Source organism: Scomber scombrus, chromosome 5 (genome assembly GCF_963691925.1).
Source record: "Scomber scombrus chromosome 5, fScoSco1.1, whole genome shotgun sequence".
Taxonomy (NCBI): domain Eukaryota; kingdom Metazoa; phylum Chordata; class Actinopteri; order Scombriformes; family Scombridae; genus Scomber; species Scomber scombrus.
The window spans coordinates 33,447,814-33,461,515 of NC_084974.1; the positions used below are offsets into that span (position 1 = coordinate 33,447,814).

At 41.4% G+C, this 13,702-nt stretch overlaps 1 protein-coding gene across 1 annotated transcript in view; it reads right to left on the minus strand.

Moving 5' to 3' along the window:
• Positions 1 to 4,033: 4,033 nt before the first annotated feature.
• Positions 4,034 to 13,702, minus strand: part of LOC133979965 (NACHT, LRR and PYD domains-containing protein 3-like) — a 71,653-nt gene continuing 61,984 nt past the window's right edge. Inside the window, exons 4-11 of the mRNA XM_062418517.1 lie at positions 11,674 to 13,471; positions 11,399 to 11,572; positions 10,237 to 10,410; positions 9,968 to 10,141; positions 9,699 to 9,872; positions 8,948 to 9,121; positions 8,582 to 8,619; positions 4,034 to 4,633 (exon numbers count right to left, since the gene is read on the minus strand). Of these exons, the coding sequence (XP_062274501.1) occupies positions 4,086 to 4,633; positions 8,582 to 8,619; positions 8,948 to 9,121; positions 9,699 to 9,872; positions 9,968 to 10,141; positions 10,237 to 10,410; positions 11,399 to 11,572; positions 11,674 to 13,471 (3,254 nt within the window). The 3' untranslated portion in view covers positions 4,034 to 4,085. The remainder of the gene's footprint in view (positions 4,634 to 8,581; positions 8,620 to 8,947; positions 9,122 to 9,698; positions 9,873 to 9,967; positions 10,142 to 10,236; positions 10,411 to 11,398; positions 11,573 to 11,673; positions 13,472 to 13,702) is intronic.

Sequence of the window (13,702 nt, forward strand, 5' to 3'; positions counted from 1 at the left end):
TTCCCATTGTTCTTTAATATCCAGGTTATTTTCTCCCAGATCTTCTTGTAGAGCCTTATATAAAAGGGTCAATGACGTATCAGGATGTTCAACAGGTCAATTTAAAAAAGCTAAAATGAGAATATCTATTGCAGTAGTTCAAACATTAAGAATGTTGAGTTCACATAAATTCATATTAAAATAGTAAATTAGGTGTTTTATGTGTTTTTTCATTTCGATGAATTAGAACTGACCTTAAAAAAGTCATGTGGTGCCTAACCCTAACCCATGATCTATCTTAAAATAAATGAATTTATTTAACATGCTTAAATATCTTTTTACAAGTTTTCAGTAATATAAAGTGTTTAGAAACAAATGATTTGTTTGTCTTTTGACTTTCTGTAAATAATAATCTCATATTTATGTTCTATGATGTCACAGTTGACTTCTTAAATGTATGTAAGACTTATTTTTCCTGTAAATTGCTTAAAAATGATTTTAAGAATTAAAAAATACATTTCAGTTAATCATACTGTATCAGTGGTTAATATTAAAAGTGATATTTAATACAGTTATTGGTATTATTGGTCGCACCACATGATGAATGGTTGCACCAAATGACATAAAGACCTCATATCATTAAACATCTATTGAAAGAATTAAAAAAACAATGACTTTAATACAAAATAGAATTAAACCAGTGGTTTTATTACAATTTCACAGAATTTTAATAAACTCAAACATTTCATGAACATTGTTTAAAACATAAGTGCAGCACACATTCATGGCTTTGTCATGAACAAACTTTTCATTTAACTTGACGATGGAATAAGTCAGTTTTGATTATTGAATGATTCTCTTCTCCTAGCAGGGTACACTGCTCCTGCTGCAGGCTCAGAATTAACACACTGCCAATGGCAAGCAGTCTTTACCTTGCATGGGAGTCATTCTGGTAAAATAGATTAGAACAGTTAGAAATAAATAATGCATTACAAATAAATGCATCATTGCCAAAGTGACATTGCATTTTTCTCATGATATTAAAAAAAAATTAAACAAACTGTTGCTTCTGAAATCTTAGAAAAAATGACTCAAATTGCATAAAAATATATTCCAAATAAAACTAAAATAAAGGAATTAATTAAATAAATCATTGACTGAATATAAACGTTTCTAATCTAGGACATATCTTTCATTGAAAACACTCTGCAATGGTTACACCACATGATATTTTCAAGTTCAGTCAACATTTACAGGCACATAATTGACCACCAAAATAAAACAAAAGGTCACTATGAAATTTATAATCAAAATATATATTTGTAGAATAACGTAATATTTATTGTTTTCTTGAGGTCATACCACATGATATCCAAATATGGCAACTACATACCAGCCATTGAAAAGCTTCATTCTTTCCATATTTTAGAAAGAGTTACAAACCTGCTTGTTGTATCCATGGGTCCTTGGCAAACTAGTGTATGATGCAACATCCTGCCTTTGAATGATTTTCATCATAAAAGTCCCAGAGTGGTTGTTTCTTGATATTTCATAAAATCATCATCGTCAGACAAAGTTTGTTTTTATGTTATGATGGAAAAATAAATACAAATGGTTTGCACTGTTGTACAGTTCTATAAAACACTCTGGAAATCATGCCAAACAGGGCAGAACATACATTTGAATAGATTTGGAGTCATTTCAAATAAGTTTTCATAACAGCAGTCATGGCCAGACGGTCGCACCACATGACATTTAGTCACTTTAAATAACAGAAACATGACTAATAACTAGTGAGTACATATAAAGGAAAGCTACTACATATGTATGGGATTTTTTATCCATTTAAACCTTTTTCAAACTGAATAAAATGCAGTCGGACTGAAAATGTAGGCGTCACGTCATTGACCCAAATGTGATATACATGTTTGTGTCACTGTTCCCTGTATAGTTGAAATGAAAATATACTTTATTTTAGATGGTAGGGAACAAAGCAGTAAATCATTTTTAATAAAAGTTTGTGTCAATATATTTAAAATGTCTTCTTCTACTTTAAAACTTTACTTTGATAGTCTTATTTATTTAAATCTTTGGTGCAGTTATATTTATGCTTTTATATCAGACTCTTTACGCTTTGTTGACTTTAAACTTTTTATAAAATATCACAAATGTTTTTAACTTTTAGCGTTATTTAAAAAAACATTCAAATATATTTGATTGTAAAAATGATGAAATGTTTCTGTAATGTTTGAAAAATAATGAGAATATTTAAAATGTTTGTTTTGAGTTTGTTGAATAAAAACATGAAAACAACAAAGTTCAAAATAGTTTGAATTTATTTTGCTGAAAATGTAAAAACTGTAAAATGTGAAATAAAAACATTTATTAATAAAAACCAGTTTCTGCTCCTCACTGCTCCTCTCTGCTCCTCACTGCTCCTCTTTACTCCTCACTGCTCCTCTTTACTCCTCTCTGCTCCTCTCTGCTCCTCCCTGCTCCTCTCTGCTCCTCTTTACTCCTCTTTGCTCTTCTTTACTCCTCACTGCTCCAAACTGCTCCTCTTTAATCCTCTCTGCTCCTCACTGCTCCTCTTTTCTCCTCTCTGCTCTTCTTTACTCCTCACTGCTCCTCACTGCTCCTCTCTGCTCCTCACTGCTCCTCACTGCTCCTCACCGCTCCTCTTTACTCCTCTCTGCTCCTCACTGCTCCTCTCTGCTCCTCACTGCTCCTCTTTGCTCCTCTGTACTCCTCACTGCTCCTCTCTGCTCCTCACTGCTCCTCTTTACTCCTCTTTGCTCCTCTGTACTCCTCGCTGCTCCTCTCTGCTCCTCACTGCTCCTCTTTACTCCTCTTTGCTCCTCTGTACTCCTCGCTGCTCCTCACTGCTCCTCTTTACTCCTCACTGCTCCTCTCTGGTCCTCACTGCTCCTCTTTACTCCTCACTGCTCCTCATTGCTCCTCTCTGCTCCTCTTTAATCCTCTCTGCTCCTCACTGCTCCTCTCTGCTCCTCTTTACTCCTCACTGCTCCTCATTGCTCCTCTCTGCTCCTCTTTACTCCTCTCTGCTCCTCTTTACTCCTCACTGCTCCTCTTTACTCTTCTCTGCTCCTCATTGATCCTCTCTGCTCCTCACTGCTCCTCTTTACTCCTCTCTGCTCCTCTTTACTCCTCACTGCTCCTCTTTACTCCTCTCTGCTCCTCTTTACTCCTCACTGCTCCTCTCTGCTCCTCACTGCTCCTCACTGCTCCTCTTTGCTCCTCTCTGCTCCTCTCTGCTCCTCACTGCTCCTCTCTGCTCCTCACTGCTTCTCTCTGCTCCTCTCTGCTCCTCACTGCTCCTCACTGCTCCTCTCTGCTCCTCACTGCTCCTCTCTGCTCCTCTCTGCTCCTCTCTACTCCTCTCTGCTCCTCACTGCTCCTCTCTGCTCCCCTCTGCTCCTCTTTACACCTCACTGCTCCTCACTGCTCCTCTTTACTACTCTCTGCTCCTATCTGCTCCTATCTGCTCTTCCCTGCTCCTCTTTACTCCTCTCTGCTCCTCTCTGCTCCTCTCTGTTCCTCAATGCTCCTCTTTACTCCTCTCTGCTCCTCACTGCTCCTCTCTGCTCCTCCTACAGAGACACTGAGGAACCAGAGCAGACTATAAACCCAGCATACAGAGGATCAGTGAATGTGGTGTTGAAGGTGTGGAGGTGGATCAGTGAGTCAGAGGAGACTCTGTAGAAGGACAGAGTGCCAGCAGGACAGTCCACATACACTGCTACTCTGTTAGAGACAGAGGAGGAGGAGGAAGAGGAGGAGGAGGAGGAGGAGGAGGAGGAGGAGGAGGAGGAGGAGATGGATGTTTCACTTTTATTGTGACAGACAGAGTAACCATCATCAGAGCACCTCACCTCACTGCTCCTCTCTGCTCCTCACTGCTCCTCTCTGCTCCTCTCTGCTCCTCTCTACTCCTCTCTGCTCCTCTCTACTCCTCTCTGCTCCTCTCTGCTCCTCACTGCTCCTCTTTACTACTCTCTGCTCCTATCTGCTCCTATCTGCTCTTCCCTGCTCCTCTTTACTCCTCTTTACTCCTCTCTGCTCCTCACTGCTCCTCTCTGCTCCTCCTACAGAGACACTGAGGAACCAGAGCAGACTATAAACCCAGCATACAGAGGATCAGTGAATGTGGTGTTGAAGGTGTGGAGGTGGATCAGTGAGTCAGAGGAGACTCTGTAGAAGGACAGAGTGCCAGCAGGACAGTCCACATACACTGCTACTCTGTTAGATACAGAGGAGGAGGAGGAGGAGGAGGAGGAGGAGGAAGAGGATATGGATGTTCTTCTCTTATTGTGCCAGACAGAGTAACCATCATCATCAGAGCAGTCCAGACACCAGGACTGATCATTCCATCCAAACAAACAGTCATCACTGTTTCCTTTCCTGCTGATTCTTCTGTAACTCACTGATATATAAACTCTTCCTCTCCACTCGACCTCCCAGTAACAGCGACCAGTCAGAACATTTCTACACAGCAGCTGTTTCCAGTAATCAAATCTGTCTGGATGATCAGGATATGACTGATCCTCCTTCACATATGTCACCTTCCTGTTGTTATCAGACAGTTTGAGGTTTGTGTTCATTGTGTTTGGATCCAGTTCCAGTTCACAGGCATCTGATGGAGAGAACGAGACACAATACAGCTGCAGTTTATCATCTGTTGATTTATTAACTACTTTACTGAAACCATTCAAACTTAAACCATCTCCATGACAACTGAGACCCTCCATCACTGAGGAAGACCATGAGATGTGACTGAAAGCTTTGGACATACAGAGTAAGTGGACCTTTAGATGAGAATGTTTTTCAAAGTGAAACTTGATTCCAGCTGCGTCTGATGTTTGTCTGAATGTAAATTCAACAGTTCAGGTCATTATATAATATAAACTGTCCAATAAAACAATATACTAAACAAATAAAACATGCTGAATGTCCATGGCTAACTAAGGGTTTAATAAATGAGACTTCATAACATATAAAACTCAAAAGTCAGAAAATAAATATAAGAAGTATAAAAATAAGTGAACTAACATGTTGAGGGCAAGAAAGAAGGAGTACTATAGGACACTATTAGAAACAAACAGGCAATATGAAGGAAATATGGAGCTTTCTGAACAGTATTATTAAAAATGGATCTCAGAAAATGAGTTATCCTCTTATTAAATACATAGGAACGTTATGGGATTAGGGGAGAAGTCTTGGTTTGGATTCAAAGTTATTAAAGTAACAGACAGCAGTTTGTGAGGTTAGGTGACAGTTGCTCTAAATGTTTGGACCTGCGGTCCCACAGGGGTCAGTATTGGGACCAACATGTTTTATGACATATGTCACATATCAAAGGTATTGAAGCTTGTTCTTTCTGCGGATCACACTCATAGTTTTTGTTCGGGTGATGATTAACTACAAGATATGGTAACCATGGAAATGATCAAACTAAAAACCTGGTTTGATAAAAAATAAATTGTCACTAAATTTGAATAAAACTAAAGTAATGTTGTTTCACTGCAGAAGAAACAAACAAGTAAAAATACAGATAGATGGTGTGAATATTGAACAGGTTACTGAAAATAGATTTGTTGGGGTCATAATTGATGAAAAGCTTTGTTGGAAGGCAAACATTAAACATATACATCCCAAAAGGAGCATTGCAGTATTAAGTGAAGCCAAACAGGTCCTGGATTATAAAGCGCTTCACATTTTGTACTGTTCACTGGTCTCACCATACTTAAGTTACTGCGCTGAAGTTTGGGCCAATAATTACAAATCTAATGTACAGTCATTGTTTATTCTTCAGAAAAGAGCAATTTGCAACATCCATCATGCAGAGTACAGGGATCATTCAAATCCATTATTCTTACTGTCTCATTTACTGAAGTTTGCTGATCTGGTGGAATTTCAAATAGCTCAAACAATGTACGAAGCAAAAAACAACCAACTGCCTGCAAATATCCAAAACATGTTCAGTGTAAGAGAGGAGGGCTACAATCTAAGAGGTCAGACTTATTTCTAAACTGTTAGCGTGCGAACGATGAGGAGGAACTTTTGTATTTGTGTTTGTGGTGTGAGGCTATGCAGCAGTCTAAATGTGGAACTGAGGGAATGTCCAAACATTAAGATTTTTATAAAGAGGTACAAAGAAATGATCTTCAGTAGGTATAGGAATTAAGATGCTATTATTATATATGTATATTTATATGTATGTGTATTATATGTGATTTGGTTGTGTCCAAAAATGAGTGGATGACAATGGACTTGGTCCTTTGTGTACTATTATTTGTATTACTTTGAGTTAATGGTGATAATATTTATGAAAGTGGCAATGTGGTGATGATGATGATGATGATGGTAATAATAATAATGAAAATAACAGTAATACTAGGACTAGATAATAATGGTGATATAGACAGTAATGATAGTGATAATAATATTAATGATAATATATTTCTATATACTACACAGGAACACAGGTACAGAAATGTAAGTTGTGAATTAGAGGCAGGAATTAAATAAGTGTAAACTTCATCCTGCTCCTTTTCAGGCTCAGTTACTGACAGAAGAATGTCATTGTTTGCTTCTTTTATTTGTTTCATTCTTGGTTGATTTTTTTTTTTCCTTTTGGATTTGAAATTGTTCGTTTATGTCTGAAAATAAACATTAATTTAATTTGAGAGGGACCAGCGAGTGAGCATGTGTCCCGAGTAGCGGTGAGTTGCTGATTTTTATTATCCACAGAAAGTAAATGCATTGTTTCTTGTGTTTTTCGTCAATATACTGTAGGTGCCGTAAAATAGTAACGTTATAGAAGTCATTAATGATGCAAATTACCGAATGTTACATGTCGGTTTGAAGCTAAATTAACTTTCACCAATGGCGGTTAGCATTAACACCTTAATTTCTCAGGGATTATTAACTACTACTACTATTAAATACTTCGTATTTGTTTGTAACGTAATAAAACATTTTTCAAAGTTGAAAATGTGTTTTTCTGAACTCACAAACGTGATATGTGAGACAGCCAAGCTGCCAACACGATGCAACACACCATGATATTTTGCCAGAGTTCAACGAGCTAATTAGTGACATCACCTCTTTAAGTGCACAAGTGGAATCAAAATGTGGCAGGACTACATTTTTACTTTTTTTACTTTTCCACTTCTGTTGTATACTACAGTATATAAACTAAACGAATAGTAACTGAGATCACAGTATCTATTGGTCAGATACTGTTGGTGCAGACATCTTTCTTTCTGTCGTTTCCATAGGACTCGGTTGAAAGATCGTATTCTTCACGATTGCAGACATGCAGCAGAGTGGGCTGAGGCCAACAAACGACTGTTCTCTGCCAAAGTTGACCTGCCTGATGTTCTGTGCATGGGGAGGAGAACCAGGCTGAGGCTGCTCTGCAATATGGGAGGGTGTAGAAATAAGAAGTGGATGAGCATGAAAAGGAAGCAATCCTGGTGCCCTTCGTTTGTGTTTGTGTGACTATCAATGCAGCGCGTGTGGGAGCGCAGCGTCCTTTTAGCGTCCTTTTCATGAAACTTGAGAGTACTGGTTTGCACACTATTTCTTTCTGTTCGACGTCCAACAACTCAAAGCCAAAATGTTTCCAGACCACTGAAGATGTCCCAGTCCTACCTTTCTTCATTTTACATCTCCCCATATCTGCACAGAAACACACCGTTCCTCCAGCGGGTCTAACATAAGGGGCGGGACACAGAACTTGCTGGAAAAGACCGGGGCGTTGGATTTATATCACAGGTGCGCCGCACGGGATGGAACAATAATCGTTTTAAGATATTTAATATATTTTTTAAGCACATTAACTTATTGGTAACTTTACTTTAACTGCTGGTAACGTCAGCTGCTGTCACTCAAACTCCTGCTGACAGGTGCTTCTCAACCATGAAAAGAATTCAAACTTTTCTCAGAAACACCATGACCCAGGAGAGGCACTGGCCATGCTGTCAATGGAAAAGAGACTGGTGACTGACTTTAACCAGAGTCATTGAGATGTTATGTTCAAGTAGTACTACCGGCTGTGTTTAGGCACCATTACAGTGTGTTGTGATGTTTTTAGATTGGCTTTCCTTACTTTTCTTTCTTTTTAAATTTGCTACGGTTTGTTTGACACTAGGACCCCCGCCGACCCCCACCAAACTGCGCCCCCCCCCCCCCCCCCAAAAAAAAAATTCACCAGCCGCTACTGATTATTTTCATCTCAAACTGTCGTCTGTTACAAACACATTTTTGTCCAAATGCTCCAAACAGCTGAAGTCAGTATGAATGAATGAACTTTATCTGCAGGAGAGACATGAGGGACATTTTGGAGCAGGTAGCGCCACCATGTGGACATTTATAAAACATTTCTCTTTTAACTCCTGAACTGTGACGAACAGAAGGAAATTTCTGTTTCATGGATTCATTGGTTCAAGATAAATGTCAGTTTAGGCCACGCCCATTTCTGACAAAACACATTTTCCATCATTTTGAACTTTTTTCACTTCTTTTACATATTTCATCCAGTTTTTCTCAAAGTTCTCATGAATCAAACTGAAAACACACTCACAATTCATTCTCTGCGGTCCACCATGGTCCATCCTGGAGGAAGAGACAAAGACACAATCAGCTTCACACACCTTCACTCATATCCACCATTAAACATGAATCAGAGTCCCTCAGTCAGTCAGAGTGTCTGTCCATCTGTCCATACCTGAGAGTGTCCATCTGTCTGTCCATACCTGATAGTGTCCACCTGTCCATACCTGAGAGTGTCCACCTGTCTGTCCATACCTGAGATTGTCCACCTGTCCATACCTGAGAGTGTCCACCTATCTGTCCATACCTGAGAGTGTCCACCTGTCTGTCCATACCTGAGAGTGTCCACCTGTCTGTCCATACCTGAGAGTGTCCACCTGTCTGTCCATACCTGAGAGTGTCCAGTCTCCAGTGTGGATCCTTCAGTCCAGCAGACAGAAGCTTCTCTCCTGAGTCTCCTGGATGATTGTAGCTCAGGTCCAGCTCTCTCAGATGGGAGGGGTTGGAGCTCAGAGCTGAGGCCAGAGAAGCACAGCCTTCCTCTGTGATCAGACATGCTGACAGACTGAACACACACAACAGTTCATCTCATGAGCTTAAAAACATTCTCAACTAAATAAGCAGGATGTTGTCTTTCAGGCCTTTATGTTCACACTCAGCGCCCCCTGCTGTATGTTGGTGTCATGCAGATATATTTTAGGTTAATAGTAATACGTTTAAGAGTAGGCTTCAAACGTTCCTTTGTGATAAAGCTTATAGTTAGGGTTCCAGCTCCTAGTTTATGCTGCTATAGGCTTGGACTGCCGGGGGACTCCCATGATGCACTGAGCTCCTCTCTCCTCCTCCCTCTCTCTCTATCCATCTATCTATATCCATTAACATGCATGTACCATTAATGCATTCAATAGGCTAAACTTCTTCCCCGGAGTTGTCTGTGCTTTATCGTCTCACAGGTAATCTGGGCCTGTAGACGTCCGGATGACAGATTCCAGTCCCGCCCTTCAATGTATCTCTCTCTTTAAATTGAATCTGAAGAGTTCGGTTTACACCTGTTCTATGTGTAAAGTGCCTTGAGATGCCTTTGTTGTGATTTGGTGCTATACAAATAAAGATTGATTGATTGACACCGTAATAAAACTGACCTGAGAGTTTCCAGTCCACAGTGTGGACTCTCCAGTCCAGCAGAAAGCTGCTTCACTCCTGAATCCTGCAGCTCGTTGTGACTCAGGTCCAGATCTCTCAGACCAGAGGACTGGGAGCTGAGAACTGAGGACAGAGCTGCACAGCTTCTCTCTGAGAGGTTACAGTCACTCAGCCTGGAGAAGAGTTTTAATAAGTCAATTCACAGATCCAATATATAAAGACAAAATAAGCTTGGTGGGTTAACTTTTACAGACAGTTGAATCCTGACCTGAAGATTTCCAGTCCACAGTGTGGACTCTCCAGTCCAGCAGAAAGCTGCTTCACTCCTGAATCCTGCAGCTCGTTGTGACTCAGGTCCAGATCTCTCAGACCAGAGGACTGGGAGCTGAGAACTGAGGACAGAGCTGCACAGCTTCTCTCTGAGAGGTTACAGTCACTCAGCCTGGAGAAGAGTTTTAATAAGTCAATTCACAGATCCAATATATAAAGACAAAATAAGCTTGGTGGGTTAACTTTTACAGACAGTTGAATCCTGACCTGAAGATTTCCAGTCCACAGTGTGGACTCTCCAGTCCAGCAGAAAGCTGCTTCACTCCTGAATCCTGCAGGTTGTTGTTACTCAGGTCCAGATCTCTCAGACTAGAGGACTGGGAGCTGAGAACTGAGGACAGAGCTGCACAGCTTCTCTCTGAGAGGTTACAGCCACTCAGCCTATAGAAGAATTTGAATATGTTAATTCAAAGATTGAATATTTCGTTGGACCGCCTTTAGCTCTGATTACAGCAACATTCGCTGTGGCATAGTTTCGATAAGATTCTGCAATGTCACAAGATTTATGTCCAGTTTTGCATTAATTTTTCACCAAGATCTTCTATTGATGATGGGAGAGTCGGACCACTGCGCAAAGCCTTCTCCAGCACATCCCAAAGGTTCTCAATGGGGTTCAGGTCTGCACTCTGTCTCATGCTCCCTGAACCACTCTGTCACTATCTGAGCCCGATGAATCCTGGCATTGTCATCTTGGAATATGCCTGTGCCATCAGGAAAAAAACAATCCATTGATGGAATAACCTGGTCATTCAGTATATTCAGGTAGTCAGCTGACCTCATTCTTTCATAATGTTGCTGAACCAAACTTAAACATTTGGTGAAATCAAATCGTAGAACTCAGGGCTATGTTTAATAGTGAAAGTAAGAGCATTTCCACACGCACGATGCGAAGGGAACTCAAAGGATTGGGACTGAACAGCTGTGCAGCCTTAATAAAACCACTAATCAGTGAGGCTAATGGGGAAAAAAGGCTTCAATTTGCTAGGGAGCATAAAGATTGGACTCTGGAGCAATGGAAGAAGGTCATGTGGTCTGCTGAGTCCAGATTGACCCTGTTCCAGAGTGATGGGTGCATCAACGTAAGAAGAGATGCAGATGAAGTGATGCATTCTTCATGCCTAGTGCCTACTGTACAAGCCTGTGGGGGCAGTGCTATGATCTGGGGTTGCTGCAGTTGGTCAGGTCTAGGTTCAGGTGTCTACCTGAATATACTGAATGACCAGGTTCTTATAATTAAGCTAAAGGCGGTCCAACGAAATATTAGAGTGTGTGACTTTTTTTTTTGGTGGCGACTTTTTTTTTTGCCAGGCAGTGTATGAAGACAATAAAAGCTTTGTAGTTCAACTTTTACAAACAGTTGACTCCTGACCTGAAGGTTTCCAGTCCACAGTGTGGACTCTCCAGTCCAGCAGAAAGCTGCTTCACTCCTGAATCCTGCAGGTTGTTGTTACTCAGGTCCAGATCTCTCAGACTAGAGGACTGGGAGCTGAGAACTGAGGACAGAGCTGCACAGCTTCTCTCTGAGAGGTTACAGTCACTCAACCTGGAGAAGAATCAGCAGAACAAAAGAATTGCAAAACATTACTTTTCTTCATTGATCAAAGATGAAACTACATTAATCTGGATAGTTCTGTGTGCACCTACAGAGCTTTGTTGGAGGCTTTGACCACTGGCAGCAGCCTCAGAAGAGCCTCCTCTGAAGCAGAGTATTTCTTCAGGTCAAACACGTCCAGATCTTTTTCTGATGACAGTAAGATGAAGACCACAGCTGACCACTGAGCAGGAGACAGTTTATCTGTGGAGAGACTTCCTGATCTCAGGTACTGTTGGATGTCCTCCACTAGAGAACGATCATTCAGTTCATTCAGACAGTGGAAAAGATTGATGCTTCTCTCTGCAGACACATTCTCACTGATCTTCTTCTTGATGTACTCGACTGTTTTCTGATTGGTCTTTGAGCTACTTCCTGTCTGTGTCAGCAGACCTCGTAAGAGAGTCTGATTGCTCTGCAGTGAAAGACCCAGGAGGAAGCGGAGGAACAAGTCCAGGTGTCCATTTGGACTCTTTAAGGCCTCGTCCACAGCACTCTGGTAGAAACGTGCTGATTTGCCTCCAAACGCTTCAGACCACCAGGATGTTGTTTGTTCTTCTTCCAGCAGATTGACTCCAGAGTTGATGAATGTCAGATGGACATGAAGAGCAGCCAGAAACTCCTGAACACTCAGATGGACGAAGCAGAACACTGTGTCCTGGTACAGACCTGTCTCCTCTTTAAAGACCTGTGTGAACACTCCTGAGTACACTGAGGCTGCTCTGATATCGATGCCACACTCTGTCAGGTCTGATTCATAGAAGATCAGGTTGCCTTTCTGCAGCTGCTCAAAAGCCAGTTTTCCCAGAGACTCAATCATCTTCCTGCTCTCTGTACTCCAGTGTGGATCTGTCTCAGCTCCTCCATCATACTTGATGTTCTTCAGTTTGCACTGAACCACCAGGAAGTGGATGTACATCTCAGTCAGGGTCTTGGGCAGCTCTCTTCTCTTTCTGCTTTTCAACACATCCTCCAGAACTGTAGCAGTGATCCAGCAGAAGACTGGGATGTGGCACATGATGTGGAGGCTTCGTGATGTCTTGATGTGGGAGATGATGGTGCTGGCCTGCTCCTCATCTCTGAATCTCTTCCTGAAGTACTCCTCCTTCTGTGGGTCAGTGAACCCTCTGACCTCTGTCACCATGCCGACACACTCAGGAGGGATCTGATTGGCTGCTGCAGGTCGTGTGGTTATCCAGAGGCGAGCAGAGGGAAGCAGTTTCCCCCTGATGAGGTTTGTCAGCAGCACATCCACTGAGGTGGACTCTGTAACATCAGTCAGGATCTCAGTGTTGTGGAAGTCCAGAGGAAGTCGACACTCATCCAGACCGTCAAAGATGAACACAACCTGGAACTCTTCAAACCTGCAGATTCCTGCTTCTTTGGTTTCAGTAAAGAAGTGATGAACAAGTTCCACCAAGCTGTACTTTTTCTCTTTCAGCACATTCAGCTCTCTGAAAGTGAATGGAAATGTGAAGTGTATGTCCTGGTTGGCTTTGTCTTCAGCCCAGTCCAGAGTGAACTTCTGTGTTAAGACTGTTTTCCCAATGCCAGCCACTCCCTTTGTCATCACTGTTCTGATTGGTTCATCTCTTCCAGGTGAGGCTTTAAAGAAGTCTTCTTGTCTGATTGTTGTTTCTGGTCTGTCTGGTTTCCTGGATGCTGTTTCAATCTGTCTGATCTCATGTTCATCATTGACCTCTGCAGTCCCTCCCTCTGTGATGTAGAGCGGTGTGTAGATCTGTTTCAGAAGGGTTGGGTTTCCTGCTTTAGCGATCCCCTCAAACAGACACTGGAACTTCTTCTCCAGGTTAGACTTGAGTTTATATCGACACTTTGCAGCACCAGTTCCTGAATGAACAAACAACAAATGAAATCAGTGAGTGGATCCTATAGAAAGTCTAGAAATCTGAACATGTAAGTGTGTCTGTGTAGTTTTTCCTCCTCCATCAGTTTTATTCAGCTCATCAGTGGAGGACAAACAGCCTCTGATCTGATGCAGATGTGTGCAGCATATTTACAGCAGAGTTTGAAATATAAACCTCTCCCATATTGCCTCCATTTCCTCTCCATCATGTTAAA